The sequence below is a fragment of the Perognathus longimembris genome, chromosome 11 (genome assembly GCF_023159225.1).
Source record: "Perognathus longimembris pacificus isolate PPM17 chromosome 11, ASM2315922v1, whole genome shotgun sequence".
NCBI classification, from domain to species: domain Eukaryota; kingdom Metazoa; phylum Chordata; class Mammalia; order Rodentia; family Heteromyidae; genus Perognathus; species Perognathus longimembris.
This window is the reverse complement of record NC_063171.1, coordinates 57021562-57041447: the sequence shown is the minus strand read 5'-3', so window position 1 is coordinate 57041447 and position 19886 is coordinate 57021562. Positions and strand designations below refer to the sequence as shown.

Below are 19886 nucleotides of genomic sequence, written 5' to 3'. Positions count from 1 at the left end.
ATCGCGGGCTGAGCCCGTCTCAAAGGGCAGTGCCATTGTCTTGGGGCTAGATCATGGCAGGGGTCCACGTCTGAGCTCAGTGAGTTCTGGGGTATTTGGCTATCCAGAAGGTCTCAGCTTTCTGCCTTTTCTCCTCTCTGTTCTTGAAGGGAATGAGAAGCATCGATTTTCCTCCAGCCAGAGAGACTACTCTTGGTTCACATTCGTATATATCCTTCCTGTACATTCATACATTTTTAAAAACATGGTTGAGATTATCCTGTAGATAAGTACTTGGCCTCAACCCTTTAAAAGCACTCATCGCCAAGTTCTGGCACCCTCTCTCTGCCAGAGCAGGGGAAGAGGTAGAGAAGCTGGGATGTCGCTGAGCCCCAGCTACAGACTCATGTGGGTGGACCTGCGTCACCTGAGTGTCACAAACCCATGAAGGGTGACTGAAAGCTAACTGGGGCTATTGCCAGTCAAGGAGCCAGCGGTTTGGCAGTCTCTTTATCCTGAGGCACAGGATGCCTGACTTTCTTGGTTACTCATTGTATGACTAAACAAACCCTCTTGCAAGTACACCCCAAATCCTGACAGGTTTCAGACTATTTGCCCACAAAACATCATTCCTATTGCCTGATTATCACAGCAAATTGCCAGAACAGATGGAGTTGCTTTATTTGGGGACCTGCCCTGAAGATTGATACTTCTGGTGGTCTAAAATGTGTTTTCAGCCAGGTGCCTGTCATCCTAGCTACTCAGAAGCCTGAGAGCTAAGGATCCTGGGTCAAAGCCACCCCAGACAAGACTCTTCTCTCCAATAGACTACTCAGAAAAAGATGGAAGTGGCTCAAGTGGTCCAACACTAGCCATGGGCACAAAGAAGCTCAAGGACAGGGCCCAGACCCTGAGTTCAAGCCCCAGGACCAGCAAAAGGAACCCCCTCCCCCAAATTAAAATGCTCTCAGAGAGCCAGAGGCGCAGCCCACAAATCCATCAAGTGTCTGCCTAGCAAACTGGAAGCCCTGACTTCAAACTCCAGCATGGCGAGGGGTCGCGAGGGTCTCACGCCGTTCCCCGGTGCCCTCACGATGCAGTGAGCCCACTGACCGCCCCCTCTAGTCCTCCCATGGCCTCTGGGCAAGGCTGCCTCCACCAAGAGAGGTGCCTCCACCCTTGCCACCCACGTCCACTGTCATTGTGACCCACTGCTATCCAGGGGAGTCCTGGCAGTTCTGTCTCACTGGCCTTTTTTTTGGTGGGGGGGGGAGGTGGTCCCTATTCTTGGGATCTGGAATGCTCAGACTATAAGAGAACTTAAACAACACTCTTCTGCTATTCAAATCCCACTCAGCCGAAGCCCAGCTCTTTTCTCCTCCTCCTGCCCTTGGGGTCTCTGAAGGGGCTCTGGAAGTCAGAGGCTCCCCCCCCCCCCGCCACTTCCCCCCCCCTGCCACTGCTCGCCCCTCCCACACAGTTCCAAGTCCAAGTCCAAATCAAGCACTCCCACATTTAGGATTGGAGCCATAATGTATTTCCTGCAAAGTTCTCGTGTGTGTGTGTGTGTGTGTGTGTGTGTGTGTGTGTGTGTGTGTGTGTGTACTGGAGCTTGAACCCAGGGTGCTTGTCCCTTAGCTCTTTTTCTCAAGGCTGATGCGCTACCATTTGAGCCACACATCCACTTCCAGCTTTTTGATGATGAATTGGAAATAAGAGTCTCACAGAGTTTCCTGCCTGGGCTGGCTTTGAACTACAATCCTTAGATTTTAGCCTCCTGAGTAGCTAAGATTATAGGCACAAGTCACCAATACTTTGGCTCATAACTCTCTTTAACTAGACTTGTTTTAGTAAACTTACATTAAAATGAAAAAAAATAAATATCTTTGAATGACTTTTTCAGTATACTTAGTACATTGGATTGATACCTAAACTCTAAATGATTAATAAAAAAGTATGTCCAAAGACAGCTGCAGGCTCATCCCACAGATCTTTATTGAGTTGGATCCCACTCTAAAATCCTGTTCATGCTCCAGGGGAAAATGCTGCCTGCCTTGGCCAGGCCACTGTCTCTGGCCACCAGTTCAGGACCCCAGGCCGAGGCTGGCGTGGAACGGGCTCCTGGGTGCTGGGAAGAGCCTCCAGCACCCAAGCTGTTTGTATGGCGTGCTTCCCTGGGGAGATGGATCTGCAAGGGCTGCCGGGAGCAGAGTGTGAACAAGCCCCAGCACAGGAAAGAACAGAGACAAGACCATTTGGTGTGCATGTGTGTGCGTGTGTGTGTGTGTGTGTGTATGTGTGTGTGTAGACCAAGGGTCTGGAAGGCTCACAACAACCCATCCAAAGGGAGCTCCCCTCTGCTGGGGTGGAAGTTGAAAGGGAACAAGTGAGACTTCCAACTTTTGCTCTTTGCTTTGGAGCTATTTGCCTAACAGGTGTCTTTACACGCTTCAACTGCCCTGTTTCTAAAAGGCACTGCATATTCTTCTAAGGGAAAGAAAGCCATCCCCAGTCTGAGTGGCCAGAAAGCAAGGCTGTAGTCCAGATAGCGTAGATGCTATCATTGGCTTAGGATCTGGGAGGACCCTCCAAGTTTCGCTGTGCCTCGGGCATCTCTCTGAGAGACGGGGAGACCCATGGATGGTTGTAGGCTGTTGACCTGATATTAAGCCAGGATACTACTCAAGGCTTGGGTGGGCACATGTTTTACTATAAGACTTACATATTCCTTCTAACAAGGCTTTGTTCTACAGATGATCTTGTCCCCCATTCACCAAAGGACAGATTGTTCCCAAAGCTCCAGGGTGAATCAGCCTGGCCCGATGGCCTTTCAGCCCTGCAGGTCCTCGGGGGGCCTTTCTGCCCCCCCCCCTTTTCCATACACACACCTCACTCACTCACAAACACATCCCTTCCCATTATTACCACTTAGCAGTGCCCCTGTAGCAGCTGAGAGCTGACTCAGCTGACCAGCAGTTCTACGTTTGCTGGCTCCAGACCTTGAGGTCCCTCCTCCAGACCCACTGTCTCCATTACCAAGGGCTCTGCTCTTCTAGACTTTTCAGAAGAGGAAGTGCTCCGGCCTTCAGTCCCACTGCTGCTTGCTGTATCCAGGACTGCCACATGGGGGAGGCAGAGAGCAGGAAGCCACTGAAAGCTTGGGGGAAGGGGGTGAATGACCTACTAGTGGCACTGGTGCCTGAACAAATGCTCCCCCCTAATAGACAGCTGCACACCTCCTTAAAATACAACCTTTAAGATCCCCATAAAAGCCATGCCTGTAATCCTAGCTACTCAGGGGAATGAAACCTGAGGATCATGGTTCAAAGCCAGCCCGGGGAAGAAAAGTCCATGAGACTCTTATCTCCAACTATATACCAAAAAGCCAGAAGCGAAGCTGTAGCTGTAGAGAGTTCAAGCCCTAGGACCCGCACAAAAGAAAAGAAAATGAAAGAAAAGGAGGGAGGGGCTATCAAATGGAATGGAATTGTGATTAGTAACAGTAGCTTGCATTTGTCTGCCTGTTTTAGTTATTATTGAGAGAAAAGGGGGAAAGTTGGTATTTTGCTTTTGAGGCATTTAACTAACAGTCCAGGTGGCCCCAAAGTCATGATCTTCCTGCCTCCACCTCTACCTCTCAAGCTGTATTTCTGTGTTCTGAAACTCCATTATTAGATGAATTTACAATTATCATGTCCTCTTGATTAATTGATGCAATTATCATTATGAAGCAACATTTATCCCTGGGAAAAATTTTTTGATATACAATCTGGTTGATCTCATACGAATATACCCACTGTAGTTTTCTTTTGATTACCATTAGCCTACTATTTCTTTATACTTTATTTTATTTTTAGGCTATTGGATATTTTTATTTATTTATGATTCTGTTTATTTACTGGCTGGTATTGAAACTTTTTTGGTCACGACTGGTGCTCTATCAGTTGAGCCACACTTTCACTTCCAGCCTTTTGCTGCTTCTATAGAGATAAGAGTATCTCAGGTTTGTCAGGCTAGCTTTGAACCTCAGTTCTCAAATCTCATCCTCCTAAGTAGCTAGGATTATAGGCATGAGCTACTAGTACCCAGCAGTATTTGTGTCTTTATACGATCATGTGTCTCTTAATAATAGGGATTCAGAGAAATGCATGGTTAAGGGTCTTGATTTTGTCAGTTGAGTTAACATCATAGATTGGACTTACATAGCCTACTACCCACCTGACTGTATGACATAACCCGTTCCTTATAAGCTACATATATATGTATATATATATATGTATATATATATAGTACTATTGTGCTGAATGCTGTAGGTAACTGTAACACAATAGGAAATGTTTGTGTCTCTAAACAGAAAACATTGGTAAAATGCTAGGTAACAGAAATTTTTCTTACAAAATCACTATTGTACATATGTTCAATCATTGACTGAGTCTTTGTTAAGGAAGCACAGGACTGTATTTAAAGATCTTCCTTCTCCCCCTCCCTTCTCTCTTCCTTCTGCCCCACTTTCCTGATCAGGCTGGCTTTGAACCACAATCCTCACATCTCAGTCTCCTGAGTAGGTAGGATTACAGGCGGGAGCCACCAGCAGAAGTGCTCTTCGAACCAACTTCAGCATAACTTCCCATTTAATGTCCTTGTCTCTAAACTTTTATGGGAAGGCAGAGATGCTGTCTTCTTCCTGCCAGACTTGGATACCCAGTCTCATGCTTGCCATGTAGAAGGTGCTCAATAATTATTTGTTGAACGACTGAATGAAAGCATCCGCAAGTAGAGCTTGTCCCAGTATACTTACTTGATCATCGTGAGCCAACATCCAGATAGAAGGTTCTGTGACTGGAAACTACCATGGTCAGAGCTTCACAACAAGGGATGGAGGGATTGGAGGAGGCAAAGATAAGAACAGCGGAACTCCTGGGGGGGGGGGGGTGGGCGGCTTTGCAGTCATTTAGGCGAATGGCATTTGTCCAGTTAGGAAATCCTAATGAGGGAGAGTGAGCAGGGGCAGGGTGAGGGGAATACAGAGCTCTGTTTTGTCTACAATACTCACTGAGCTCACTGAGCTGTTGTAATTCCCATCTGGGGCTACCTGAGAGAGAGAAGTATGGGCCATAGGCCCGTCAGGTATGGTTGAAAGCTGCTTACAGGAGACCAGTCCTCTGGGAGTAGGGATACCCTGGAAAGGGGGGAGGAGGAATGGGGGGAGGGAGAGGACAGGAGCCCAGGCAGACTGAGACCGTGGTCTCTCCCTTGTTTATAAACTACAATATCCGGCAGTGCACTTATGATGAGAGTAATCAGGGCTCACCCATGAGGCCACAGGGTGTAGAGTTCAGGGATTCAGACCCTGACGGGTTGGTTTAGTTCTACCAGTAACCCGGCTGTGTGGCAAATAAGAAAGTTACTGAACCCACCCCATCCTCTTTTTCTTCTCTGTAAAACAGAGATAATAATTACTGCTTCCTTGTGTGTTTCTTGTAGGGATTAAATGAAATGGGTCCCCACAAGTGAATCACACTCATTAGCTAATCATTTCAAAATATGTTTTGTGGGTGGGGGGAGCACGATCCCGGACACATACAGTTCCCATGTTTCGTGTTACTCCCCTCTCAGCGGCTTAGATGGTGAGGCTCCGCCATGCCAGGTTCCCCTTGTCTGAGCCAAGAAGCACCAATACTGTTGATTATTCCTAAAAGAGGGCGTTGTGACAGGGTGCTTACTCACTTGGGGGAGTCCAGTCTTTGAGACTTTAGGACGTCAGTTTGGTTTCTCACCCCCTCCCCAGAGGCTGGCTAGCTTGCTGTATTGCTGATGATCTTTGTAGATTTCTTTTAGTCCTAGGGACCCAGCCCAGAGGGCGGGCTGTCTGCTCACTCACTACTTACACATGGCATCCTTGTGAGCCTGGATTCTTGCACAGGTGGGGTGGTATAGAAGTGGGGAGGCTTTGAAAGTCATGAGCTGTGACGGAACGAGTTACTTCCCTCTGTTTCTTCACCTGCGATGTGGGTACAGTAGCTGTTCTGAGGATTGTAGAGGAGTGTTAAGTGAAGCAGTGGGTATCAAATGAGTTTTGAAAAGCTGATTCAGCAGCAAGCAGCTTTTCCATGTACACAGTGTCCCCAAGAACTTTCCTCCCAGGTGTGGCATCTGGTGAGTTGCTCACGAGGAGGGACTTGTGCCCGCTCCTGGGGCACTCTGCCTTGTTATTTGAAAAGGTTGTTCTTAGCGGCGTTGTTCATTTGAATGGATAAACAGTGGCTGCATTGCACAGCTCCCTGTGTGACTCCAAGGATACGTGGAGGCCTTAGAATCTGGGGCTCGTGTTGTCCTTAAGTATTGGATTCCCACCGAGCAGGGAGGTTCTTTTCAGAAAGAATAGAATGTTTCTTCGCTGGCTGGACAAAGCAGGTCAGCTGCTTTGGGCCTTGGATCACAGAGAACCATCTCTGCAGGATCCAGAATACTGCCATTGGTCTTGGAGGCTGATGCCAGCTTCCTTGGCCTCGTCAGTCTTGGGGTAATAGCTGCCCCTACCCCAATGCCCTCTAAAACACCCATTTGAAGACAGATCTAGAGCTTACTCTACCCAACTTGTGTGACGCTTCCTTAGCTCCTGCAGCCCAGGCCCCGTGTGATTCCACCAGCCTTGATAGGAAGAGGCGGCTGCTGATACTGACAGCCTGACCTCGGGGTGGCTGGCCCAGGGGGACTGGCTCAGATCTGTGCCTGCCAGATCATCTGGGGAAAGCGGCGGGGCAGCAGGGCAGAGCCAAGTTGGGCTGCAGGGTGAAGCTCTCCTGAGCTAAGGTGGGGGAGGAAGAGGCTCCTCATAAAAGTAACCAGAGCTTAAAATGGAGTCAGTAAGCTTGGTATCCAGGGGCCAAGTCTAGCTCTTCACCAGCTTGTGTTTCCCCAGCCCTGGGTTGTCTCGGGAGTGCAGAAAAAGCCACAGACACTTGGTCCCTCCCCTGGCCACCAGATTTGATAAGCATGGCGCGCTTTGTGGTGCCAAGCTCCCTGGGACTCCACACCCCATACACTGTATTTAAAGCTGGCAGAGTGCCTGCCAAAATAGTCTCATCTCTCTTGAGGGACAGTATAACCTGGCGACTGAGCGCTTCTAGACCCCAGAGTCACACAGGTCTGAGTCTGCTGCTAGCACTCATGCTCAGCTTGCATGACTCGGAACCTTGGAAAGAATGGTGACTACAGTGATTACAACCGGAGGTTTGTAGGAAGGGCTCCTTAATTGCTTTGAAGAATTCAACCCTGGGCAAGGAGACAATTCCTTCATCTAAGCTGAAGTTGGTGCTAAGAATGAAGAGATCTGAGGAAGACCCCTGTGGGCAGGACTGTCAGGAAAATGCAGAAGTAACCTGGGTGGTATCTTCAGCCCTTCTCCAGTAACAGAGGATCAAGACTGGATCAAGACTAAGTTCTGTGGGTACGGCAGACCGGGTCAACCCTGCATCACTTTGCATATTATTTACATATGCTTTTGAGATCCTGCAGTATCTTTGGCATTTCCTTTTTTTTTTTTTTTTTTTCTGTTCCTGTTGGGGCTTGAACTCAAGGCCTCATGCTCTGTCTTTCTTTCTTTTTTCTTTTGCCAGTCCTGGAGCTTGGACTCAGGGCCTGAGCACTGTCCCTGGCTTCTTTTTGTTCAAGGCTACAACTCTGCCACTTGAGCCACACAGCACCACTTCTGGCCTTTTCTATATATGGGGTGCTGAGGAATCAAACCCAGGGCTTCATGTATGTGAGGCAAGCACTCTCTACCACTGGGCCATATTCCCAGCCCCTCCCTTGGCTTTCTTAAGCTCAAAGCTGGTGCTCCACCAATTGAGTTACACCTCCACTTCCAGCGTTTTGGTGGTAATTGGAGATAAGAACCTCACATACTTCCATGCCCTGGCTGGCTTCCAATTGTAATCCTCAGATCTCAGCCTCCTGAGTAGTTCGGATTGCAGGCATGAGTCACCAGCGCCTAAATTCTTGGGGCTGATTTCCTTCTTCTCCTCGTTGCTTCTCTAACCACCGTTTGACCCAGTTGAGAAGGGGGCCAGAAGTGGGGCAGAGTGGAGTGACTATAATTGAGAGGAACGATGGAGAGGGGACGGGGCCGACCTTATACGGCCTTCTTCTATGGGGGACCTGAGTCACCACGGGGGTGGAAAAAGGCCCAACCTGCCCCCATTCCTTCTCTGCATCTCCAATCTGACCGGAGATGCCCGAGGTCCCAGGACTCCCTGGCACCCAGGCGTAGAGGGAGGGAGGGGGGAAGGCGGTGACCACCGGGCAGGACTTGGAGGAACCACTGCGAGAGGAAGTGGCTTCGACGCGCAGCGTGGGGCAGGAAAGGCGCGGGGGAGGTGTGGGGCGCGGGGCGGGCGCGGGGCGGGGCGGGGCGAGCCTGAGCCGTGTAGCCGGCGACGCGCGCGCCAGGCAGCGGAGATGAAACCGCAGGTGCCCGAGCCGGGCGCCCGGGGCCGCCCCCAAGGCTGTGCAGGCGCCGGGCGCGCGCGGGGACGGCCGGGGACCCTGCCGCCGGGACCGCGCCCGCTCCTGTGAAGGGATCGCAGGCGGCCCAGCCCTGCCCGGGGGACCCCCACCGATCAGCTCCCCGGCGGCGGCGGGCTGGCTGAGCCCGGGTGGGGGGGCCCTCCTCGCGCCCCTGCACCCCGGCCCTGCCCCCCCGTGCGCGCGGGCTCCATGACGGTGGACAGCAGCATGAGTAGCGGGTACTGCAGTCTGGAGGAGGAGCTGGAAGATTGCTTCTTCACTGCCAAGACCACCTTTTTCAGGAACGCGCAGGGCAGACCTTCAAAGGTAAATGTGCCAAGGGCCTCTCCTCCCTCTGTTGGCCCCTGGCATACAGGCAAAGCCATGTGTCCTGCCTGCCAGGGGTGGAGAGTTGCCCCAGGAGCCCTCTTGAGCTTGCTGGGTGAGCCCAGCAAGGCTTGGGTCTGGAGCCCTTCGGGGTCCTGCACCTCCCCCCGCCCCCCATCACCCTCCATTCAACATTTCCTGTCCCCAGACCTTTTCAAAATGGCTCTCCTAAGACTTGGGGACTGGCTCCCCCGTGACTGCAGGTTCCCCTGGACCTGTGACGGTAACTGTCCTGGGTAAACTTACAGCATCAAGGGACAATATGGCACAGGTGCCCCAGCAGTTAGCCTAACTACTGAGACACCCCCCCCCCCACCCCTATCCCAGCTCCAAGTGCTAGAGAGCCGGCCACTCCGTCCAGAAGTGGGATAAACATTCGGAGGTTGAGACTTCCGTTTTGTAAGTGGCCAGAAACCATTTTCAAACTTATTCTGCCACTTTGCAGAAGTCCGGGGTGTTTTTAGTAACAGACTAAAGCTTCTCTCCTAGACTACTGTCCTACTACAGATTTAGCTTCCCTGATGGCCTTTGGTAACTTGCCGGTGACTCTGCGCATGCCTTGATGGCACTGCGTGTTTTTTAGGACATGGGCCCCTGGCCACACTCTCTCAGCTGGCTGTAAAGCCACTCCAAGATGGTGAGAGTAAGAGCCAAAGTGTGCTTGTTTGTTGTTGTCATTAGATGAGGGGACTGCAACCCAGAACCTTAGAGAGGTTACCTAGAAAGGGGGTATTCATAGGCAGAAGTGAGCCGGGTGTGTCACACATGGGTGTGTGACAGGCTCATCACTAATTCAGCAGGGATACAGCAACTCGAAATGAACCCAGAGTTCCCCAGGCCTGACTTAGAGCCACCCTTGTGAAGACTTCAAGGTAACTTCAGGCTGGGTTCTGGGGTCTGACCGATGCCTAAAAACTTTTCCAAGGAATCGATTAAAACAGAGCCTTGAACAGCTGCTTGATTTGGGGTGGCAGGGGTTCCCTTCCCCAGCCAGGCGGGCCTCAGGTGGAGCAGCGTTCTGCAAGAGGGGAAGTATCTCACTCCCCCCTGTGTTTCTTGCCTGATTGTGTCAACACCTCCCACCTCCCCCCTACCCCCCACCCCCCACCCCCCACCCTCACCCCATTACAGTAGCTCTCCATTTTAGCAACACACCGGAATCGTGGGAAGCTTTAGAAGCTTCTGGTAGGAGGACTGCAAGCCCAGGGAGGGAAGCTCAGTTGGCCTATGGAACAGCTTGGGCAGCAGAGTTTTTAAAATCTCCCCGGGGTAATTCTGATATACAGCTGAGGGTTTGAAAGATTGCTCTAGAGACTGTTGTTGCTGCCTGGGAAAGAAGTGGTCCCTGCTATTAAAACAAAGTTTAGTTGCTGAAGCTTGCCTCTCATAGCTAGCCAGGCTGTAAGCCCTTAGTCCCAAAGAGCGGGAATTTCGCCTGATTGGAAAGGGCACGGTGAAGCTTTTATTTGGCAGTTGTAAGGGGTGGATGTTTTTTATATTCTTGGGAGAAACAGAAATATCCTTACCAGACAGTTGTCTTGTTGGCAGCGGGGGATGATTTGTTCTGAATGTTTTGTTCTTTCTCCAAGTGTCACAACCCCACTAGATGAGCCTTTGGTTTGGTACCCGCAGGAACCCTTTTTGTTCGTGTTCTGAATCCACCACATCTGAAGCCTTCTGCATGCCTCCCTTCCACATTGTCCAGGTCCTATAAGCTGACCAAGGACAGGAAACCCTTGTAAGAAAGGCATCTTTCTATCAGGAAGCTGAGATCTGAGGAGCACAGTTCATAGCTAGTCTGGGCAATAAAGTCTGTGAGACACTTATGTCCAGTTAACCACTAGAATGCCAGGAGTGGAGGTGTGGTAGGGTTCCAGCCTTGAGCAAATAAAGCTAAGGGACAGCGCTCAGGTCCTGAGTTCAAGTCTTAGTACCAACACACACACAAAAGAAAAGAGAAGAAACTTACCTTATGAAGGACAAAGTGACACAGGGGACAATATGGCAGTGATGCCCCAGAGAAGAAAGGGGAGGTGGACATGACCCCTCTGTTCCTGGTCTCTACCCAGCTCAAGTACATGGTATGAGAGGAAACTGAAGTGGACCTTCAGGACTGTGGTCAGAGACAGTCTTCCTCTGGTGCTGTGTGCTTCAGGAGGGGCAGACCTCAAGGGCCAGCCCTGTGCTGGCAGAAGACATTTTGGACTCTGAATTGGTGTTGGTAGCTGCCTTAAGAGAGAGGAATGTTTCATTCTTTATTCTCAGAGAGTTTTTTTTTTTATTGTTCTTTCACCTTCAGTAACATCTCCAGCTCTCTTCTCCCCTCTGGTCACTCAAGAAGGAGTTTCAAAATCCATCGGCCATCTCCTGACCTCTAACAATGCTTCTTTCCTACTGGAAGAGAGGTTGCCTCTGAGCAGAGGGAATTTCTTTTTCCTGTCTCCAAGGGAAGGAGCTTATGTGTTTCCTGGTCGCTGAGAGACTGAGGCCCCCTCTGGGAAAGGCCTTGATGCTTCTATAAATAGCCCTGTCAGAAAAACCTGTCTGCTGCTCAGCCATCCCTGGCTGGGAAAAGCCTTCTTGCTGGTTCTGTGCCACCCCCTGGACTGTCCCTAGCTGGTCCCCAGGGCCAGTCCTGTCCCTCCCTGTGGGAGGTGGACAAGGTTGGGAAGGCCTCCCTGCTCATAGGCTGGAGGTGCTCATCTGAAGCCTCGTGAAACAGCAAGAGGGAAAGAAGAAGCAGAACATGGCAGCGTCCTGAGGCCGGGTGCTTTGTTTGAGGAGAGGGGCTTGGGGAGCTGGTTTTGAGTCATGTGAGGCAGTTTCAGGAGGCCCGGGCAGTGCTCTTAGATACTTCCTGCTGACTGAGCACAGTCACCCTAGGTGTGTCCAAGTGGGGTTTGAAGGAGAAGCAGCCTGTGGGCTCAGCAGTGTAGCCCTCCCATCCTTGGTAAAGTATACACACAGTCTTCCTCCTCTAACACGCTGCATTGTTCCGAAGGCTCTGGGACTCCAGGAATCTAGACTCACCAGACATGTGGAGGCACACGAAGCCTGCTTCTTGTAGAGTATCAGATGCCTCCCTTGACAGGTGGGGAAACTGAGGCCAGAGAGGTGCAAGGATTTCATAGGCCGCACATCCAGTTGGGTGGCATCGGAGCCAACACCCCTCCCTGAATCATTGTTGAGTGCTCTTTTTTTTTCTCTTAATCTCTTACTCTGTGGGTGACCAAGACAAACTCCAGGCTTTGTATCCCCAGAGCCTTCTCCAAATGGAAAGGCCCAGGCAACTGCAAGCTAGAGAAGGTCTTACAAGGTCCTATTCTCCCTCCATCCCCTGAGACCCACTAGCAGTTGGTCAACGTAACCTTATAATAGTTCTCTTTATTTTGGCAGTACTGGGATTTGAACTCTGGGATTTGTGATTGCTAGGCTGGTGCTCTGCCACTTAAGATATGCCTTTAGCCTCTTTTGCTTTCGTTTATATTTCAAGGAAGGGTCTCACACTTTTTGTTGTGGTTGTTGTTGTTAAAGCCAGCTTGGTCCTTTTTGTTGTTAAAGCGCAGCTTGGTCCTCAGTCCTCTTAACTTTGCCTCCTGTGTCAATTGGAATTACAGGTGTCTACCATCGTGCCCAGCTTGTTTTTTGAGATGACAGTCTCAATAACTTTTGTCCAGGTTGACCTTAAACATTGATCCTCCTGACCTCTGCCTCCTGCTAGCTAATCTTACAGCTTTAATCGATTGAAAGTTCTTTGTGTCTGTCCTCAAATGGGAAGGTTTTGCTAGGTAAACATCTCTCTTGCTAGGGACTCTTCCTCATAGGTGCTTTTCTTTGTAGATGTGGAAACAGAAAGTTGGCCATTTTTATGGTTAGGATTTGTATTTCATTACAAATGGGACACACTCCCACCCCAGGCCCACTCTGAACTATCCTGACAACCTTGAATTCTTTCTTTTCAAGGAAGATGACAGTAGGAAGTGGGTCTTAACGCTCAGGGGCTGTATTACTCCCCATTCTGCTCACCACGTCTCCCGTCTCTTCTTGCTTGACCTGCCATCTCCTCTCTGGACAAGCCCTGTGGACAGCCTTGATGGCCCTGGAGCCAGTCAGGGAACCTCCCCCCCTCACCAGCTAGCTGCACACATACCCAAGCCTCAGGCTGAATACTTGCCCCAATCAACTTGCCATCAGAAAAAAAAAAAAAAGCTAAAACTAAGCAAGCTCCAAGCTGGACCGTTCAACTGTTTTACTGTGCCATCTCAGAGGCTTCCATTGCCCAAGACTAAGCCCAGTGGTTCTTCATACAGACATCTTCCAATTTAGGGCTGTGGTCTCTCTCCATTCCATCCCGCTGGCTTCACTATCTGTTGCCTCCTCCAGCTTGCCCCAGCCTTGCTTTTCCATGAGGATGTGTCAGACTCCATGAATTCTCTCCCAATCCTACCCAATGGAGAATGCCAGCAAGAGAAATCCCTAGCCCGTACTATGTAAACACAAAAGGGTCTTTAGTTATAGAGTGAGGCTCTATAACCATTGTAAGCACCAGCCCAGAAAACCACACTGACACATAGTCATGTAGAACAAAGAAAGAAATGTTTATTGCCAGCCAAGGGACTGACAAGGCCAATTCTCACAGGGAGAAGGAGCCCTAGTCTTTGTCTGAAGTGACTACTTATAACCTAGAGGGGCTAAGAGACAGGGACCGTGGTGCAGAATGGGTGGGCTGAGGACTTGATCGTGGTGGGCTAGGAGTTATGGCACTGCCCAAGTAGTAGATAAGGGGCTTGCTTATGGCTTCAGCTGACCAGACTGAAGGTCACTTGAAGGGGGCCCTGTTTCCTTTTATGTTCGTAACTGACCCAATGGAGTGCCATCTCGAGGTAAGGGGGAAGGAGGCTGATTATTTACTGCCTGCACCAAATGGGCCTAATGTGGTCACCCTGGGAAAAGAGCCCATTAGACTAACAGCTATGACCGTTGTTCCTCAAGCATCTCTGTTTACCTGTGATGCCACTGATGATTATTCATAGGTCATCCCACATCACCCTTAACCATAGCAGGGTAGATCATCATCCTTTGGAATGTTACACCTCACGGAATTGGACAGATATAGGGGAGGAGGTCTTGAGGATGCTAATGGCCATAAGATAGCTCCCCTGGTGGAAGAGAAATCGCAACAGCCACATCAGTCTTTAATTTAAGGTTATTTGTTATCTCCAGGCCTGGATGACATGGACTCCTGTCTTCCCAGTGTGTGTGTGTGTGTGTGTGTGTGTGTGTGTGTGTGTGTGTGTGTGTGTGTGTGTGTGTGTGTCCCTTTGTCCTGTCCTCTTTTCTCAGCCCCCTTTATTGTATTGCAGATTCACCTTCCCTTCTGAGTCCTTCCATTCTGAGTCCATTGTCTGCTGCAAAGGAATGCTTGTTTAGTCCAACCTGGAGGCTGCTACTTGGCCAGCAGGCTGTGTCTCCTCTGAAGGATGAGCTTCCAGGATTTCCTTGGGTGGTGTAAAAGACCCCAGATGAGCCCCCATGCTGTTAGATAGAGCTTAGGATGTTGGGGTGCCATGTAAGAATAGGGACACCAAAAGAAACTTGACAAGCAAAGTTAACTTCTGCACAGAAAGGGACGCCGTTAGCCAAAAATCGCAATAAGCATATGCTGTTCTTGAGATCAAATTCTGCCTTCCCCAACTCACTTGGCAACTCCCTGCGGAGAGACAACTCTTACTTCTCTGGGTCTCTGTAGCACACATGAGTGTGATTCAAATGGCCGTCCTGGCCACTTGGGTGGGAAGAAAGCTACAAGCGGCTGACTTACAGCTTTCAGCTTCTGACCTTGGTGCTGGACCTTTTGCTTTACAGCCCTCTCTCTACCCATTTCCCTACCTTCCTGTCTTCCTAGCTCCCAAAACGAATTTTCCATAGCCCACTGCAGGTCTCTACTATACATGTGCACAGTAGAGATACCTAATATTTATATATACGTATATTTACATATAACAATTACATATATCTGATATTATTATGTCAGATACCTAATATTTGTTATTCTCACAACCAACTCATTTCCTTTGCTTACAACTGACTTTTCTTCCTGTCTCTGCCCCATCCTGGTCCTCCAGCCTTCAAAACCTTCATCTTGCCTGTTTCCGTGGCCCTGCTTCTCAGTGTCACACATGCAGGTGTCCTTCTCTGTCCTCTGCCCTTCTCTGTCGTGGGTCCTCAGCCCTCTCTGAGTTGTTCTAGTAAGTTACCCAACTGGTTTGCATCCTGCTTCTTCCCTTCTGAGTGTCTTTCACATGACTGCCAGGGCACTGACTTCTGGTACTCCAAGGTCCCCACAAATACCTATTGCTTCCAGAGTGGGGCTCTGACTGCTCCCTTCTTTCATTACAGCATCCAAACTCTTACCGTAACCAGCCCAGGGCAAAACTTTGTGTTTCTGAGCACAGGTAGGGGATAGGGAGATGGATAAGACAGAGGGTCCGCTCTTAACACTCCGTGGCATCAGTCTGTTGGATGAAGGGAGAAGCTGGCTGGCTTGGAGCTACTTTCTCTATAACCAGGAGTCCTGACAGGCTTCCCAGGGTCCGCATGAGCAAATGCTTCAGGGCAGCGATTCTACAGGTTGATCTCAGGATGGTTTTCCAGGGAAGCTCGCTGAGATGTTGGATGTGGGATACATGGATTTTTCCAGTAACCCTGACAAGAAAAAAAGATCCCACTGAGTGAGCAGAAAAACTTAAGGACAACTTGCCAAATGTAGAATGGCCCCTCCACCCTGTCTGTGATTGTTCAGCTGTTTGTCCTGGAGGATGGGATGGGCAAGGCAGGGTCTCCAAGCAACCAGCCCCGGCACCTGCTGGCAGCAGACAGCCTGGCCTTTCCTCAAGTAAGGCCTCAGAGGGTGGTGGGGGCCAAGGAGCCTGTGGGAGGAGGCAGGGGAGCCTTGTTGGACACATTTTATCTGTCTCCCAACCATGAGGAGGGGCAGGTTGGGGAAGATGGGACCAGTAAGCTTCTCGTTTGTTTTTAGTTTAGTCTGGGTGAGTGAAAGTTACCAGTTCAGCAACTCAGTGCCAAGTGCATTGGGCAGAGCCCTGTAATTCTGGGGACCACCACCTCAGCTGTACCTGTCCCTGGGCCCAGGAGCCCATGCCTGAGCCTTGGCTCTGAGAGACATCAGGAAGCCTGCTCTAGGTCTTTCTTGGGGGTGCTGGGCTGTGAGAGTCATGGAGCTCTGGGGTCTGGGATAACACAGTGAGTGTCTGATATAGGAGGTGGGGTACGCAACTGTATGGAGGGGTGAGAATGTTCACTATGTGGAAAGGCTCAGTCACTCGACTTTGCTGTGCCCTCTGAGCATAACCGTGTACTTCTTGTAGCCCTGTGTCTGCTAGGTGCCGTTATTGTTTCCAAGTAACAGTGTAGACCCCACTGGTATAATGGCAGCACTTCTTCATACCAAACACGTTGCCCCTCCAGTCTTTCCAGAATTCTTACAGTAGTTGAGGCCCCAGCAGGGAGGCAACTAGTCTCCCAAATGCAATACCGTGTCAGCCATGTACATCTCTCCATCACTGAGGCGAAGGTACTTTGCCATTCAGGGGACAGGGAATATCAAATGCCCTACTCCTGGCCTTTATGACACGTGCATGCACACACACACACACACACACACACACACACACACACACAGAATCCAAGCTGCTTCATAGCTAACTAGGACACATTTCAGTATCATGAATTATCCTCAAGTACCTGGCTGTAGAAGCACCAGCTGGAGTTGGAACAGCAGAGACCAGGTGTGTGGGCTGCCCAGAGGCTGTGGTGCCCAGCTCCACCCCAGCTCTAAGCTGAAAGCAGAAGTGGGCTTTTAGGCTGACGGGAGCCTCAAAGGACCATGCCCTCCCCAGCAGGCAGGGCAGGCTGGGATCGTGGCTGCTGACGTAATGTCTAACCACCATTCCTCCTAGCAAGCGTGTGTATGCTGGGCACTTGGGACTGGCTTGCCATCCCACCCCACACCCTATCCCGCCGCCACTTACCACCCGTGAACGATCTGAGCCTTCACGGAGCCTAATGCTCTGCCCCGCAGGGAGCTGTATGCAGAGATGGGTTCAGCTCTAGGAGGGTAGCCTAGTCCCAGGACAGGAGGCTAAGCTAAGGCCCTGCTCTGCCCCTGAGTCCCGGCCTCCATCTTCACGTTTTCATCTTCCTAACTTGAAATTCCTTAGCTATTAAACAGTGACTCCCCAACTCTCCTCCCCCCAGCCCCAAGCTCACCTTCTGGTTCCTTTCTCTACCTGCGTGACTGCCCTAGGAGCCTCTGAGCAGAATCATATGGTGTTTGTCCTCCTGGATCTGGCTTATTTCACTTAGCACGGTGTTTGTTATAGCACACGTTAGAATTGCCTTCCTTTTAAGGACCAAATCATATTCCATTGTGTGACTACACTACATGTTGTGAATCCACTCCTCCATCATCCTGGGCTGCTTCTATATTGTGAATAATAATGCCATGACCATTGATATGTTCTTTCTTTCTGTTTCTTTTGGATGTATGTCCAGAAGTGAAGTTGCTGATTTGTATGGTAATTCTGTGTTAAAGCTTTTGAGGAATCACTGTGTTGTTTTCCACAGCGATTTCTTTGTTTTTGTATTCCTAATCACAATATCGCATCATGCAATAGTGTATTTTAATGCTGGTCATCTTCATGGGTAGGAAGTGGTATTTCATTATGGTTTTGATTTGCATTTCCCTAAACACTAGTGATGTTGAGCCATCTTATTATGTGCTTATTGACTATTTATAGATTTTCTATAAAGAAATGTCTTCTTAATTCTTTTGTCCGGTTTTAGTAAGACTGTGGTTTTTGTGGTTGAATAGCGTGAGTTGTTTCTATATTCTGGATATCAATCCTTTGTCAGATATATGATCTGTAATGGAATCCTATCTATTTATCCATCCTTCCATTGATTGATTGGCTGATTGATTGATCAATTAACTGTCTGAGTCTTGCTGTGTTGTCCAGGTTGTTTTAACATAGGATATTAATATAGTCATGCTTATACTAGTGTGATCATAAACTACAGCTTTCTGTGTGGCTTTTTGTGTGTGTGTGGAGGAAGAGGCCTGTGGCAACAATACGCAGGACTTGGGAAGGTCATTGTGTGGCTCTGGTTGAATGGCCTGTCTGGGGTGGAGGTTAAAGGCAGGAGGGCTTCCATACTGGATCAGTCCCCACTCACCAGCTTCCCTTTGTCCTTACACTGTGCAAAGCACCTGGGGGGGGTGTATGTGCAGTACTGCTTACTCTCCATAGCAAACGTATAAACTGGCATCCGAGTCTCTGATGCACAGTGCCTGGCCCACAAAGAACAACCCGGGCTCAGCACCTGGGAGGTGGGCTCTCGAGGTGAAGAGCAGAGACACTGGGTACAACCCAGGCTCCTCATTGAGTCACTGAGGGGATTCGGTGAGACTGTGGTTCTGAAAACCTAAGAGGTAGTGCCTGGTGGTTGGTGACTTTGATTACAGCGAGGCCAGGCAGGGATAGCAGCTGGGTCCCTGAGACCTCAACTTCACAGGGCTGTCTGGGCCTCTGGCATGCAGCTACTGGCCCTTGGTCCTAAATACCAATAGAGATGGCCACTACAAAGAGTAGGGTCACCGTGCCCAGGCCCAGGACATGTTGGCACTCTGAAGAGTGTGCCAGGATGACCTTTGTCACAGGAAACTAATCTGGGCTGCCTAGAAGCCACTGGGGCTTCTTGTCCAGACAGTGTGGTGCTGGTTCTGTTGTGCCACATGCAGCTATGTCTTCCTCTTCGAGTGACTGATGGTTAAGTTCCCAAGGACAGGACCACACCCCAGCTGGTCGCCTCCCAAGGTGCCTTTCTTGGTCCTCAGCCCCGAGGCAATTCAATCAGTCACCGCTGAATGAGTGTGTCCACTGAGCATCTGCTCTGTGTCATCCTTTGCAGACCGCGATCTTCCAGTTTCTCCCCTTCCCTCCTTCGGACCCTACCAGAGCTGCTCACAGGCTGAACCTCTTCTCTGCTCTGCGGCAGACAGACAGCATACTGGGGAACAGTTTAGAGTGAATCCCTAGGTGTTGGGGTCTGGAAGTCCTTTGTACCACCCAGGACATCCCCAAGGGCTGTGTCTCTGGCTTAGGTTTGAGCAAGTCTTCTACCGAACAGCGAGACCACTGCTGGCAGATTTGCTAATTGCTGAGAAAGAGGAAATGTGGTAAAGGCTCATGGCAAATGGCTTCCGGGGTACTCTTGTTTTGTTTTCTTGAGATAAACGAAGTGAGAAAGGTATAGACCTACTTAAGTGTGGCTACGATGGGGCTGTGCTGTGGAGAGGAGAGCCGGTGGTGAAGCAGTAAGAGAAGCAGTTGTGGACGTTGGCATCAACTTTAAGTTCCTTTGGGCCTGTGATTCTTGCTATAATTCAGACAGGCCCGGCTGTTCTCTGTGGCCCCCAGCCCCACACCCCATTCTCTGAAAGGAAGAGGAAGCAGCCACAAAAAAAGCTACCCTATCTTATGTGTTCGATCGCAGGCCGTCAGGGGGCCCTGAGAGTTTCTTTGGTATCACTTCGTGATTTCACAGATGAGGAAACCGAGGTCCTGTGAAGGGAAGGGACTTGCTGTAGGTCACAAGTCATTTGATGGTGTTGTAGCTGTTCTTGCTGGCAGCCTGCTGAGCAAGGTAGGCTTCAAGGATGATTTCTGGTCCGGACCTGCAGCTCCTCCCACCTGCATGTTATGATGTTCCGGGACTGGGCTGTCCGACATGCTGGGGCCTTGGGCTGAGAATGGCTCAGGCTATTTCACCTACTTGGCCATCCAGTCAATCGGTGTATATCTTACACCATCTTGAAAATAAGCCCAGTGTACAGCTGAGCCCAGAACCTGCGTGTAAACATCAGACAAAAATCTCCCTTTATCGTCATGGTTATCATCACTGACACTGATAGCTGGAGTGGTTGGGGAGGC

At 50.1% G+C, this 19886-nt stretch overlaps 1 protein-coding gene across 3 annotated transcripts in view; it reads left to right on the top strand.

Moving 5' to 3' along the window:
* Rassf5 (Ras association domain family member 5) overlaps nt 1-19886 on the top strand; it is a 59576-nt gene that overhangs the window by 27800 nt on the left and 11890 nt on the right. The window contains exon 1 of one of the 3 annotated variants that reach the window (XM_048357227.1): nt 8467-8814. The exons of the other annotated variants lie outside the window; for them this stretch is intronic. Within the exon in view, the coding sequence (XP_048213184.1) occupies nt 8698-8814 (117 nt within the window). The 5' untranslated portion in view covers nt 8467-8697. Of the gene's footprint in view, nt 1-8466; nt 8815-19886 lie in introns of those variants that run through there. 3 annotated transcript variants of the gene reach the window in all.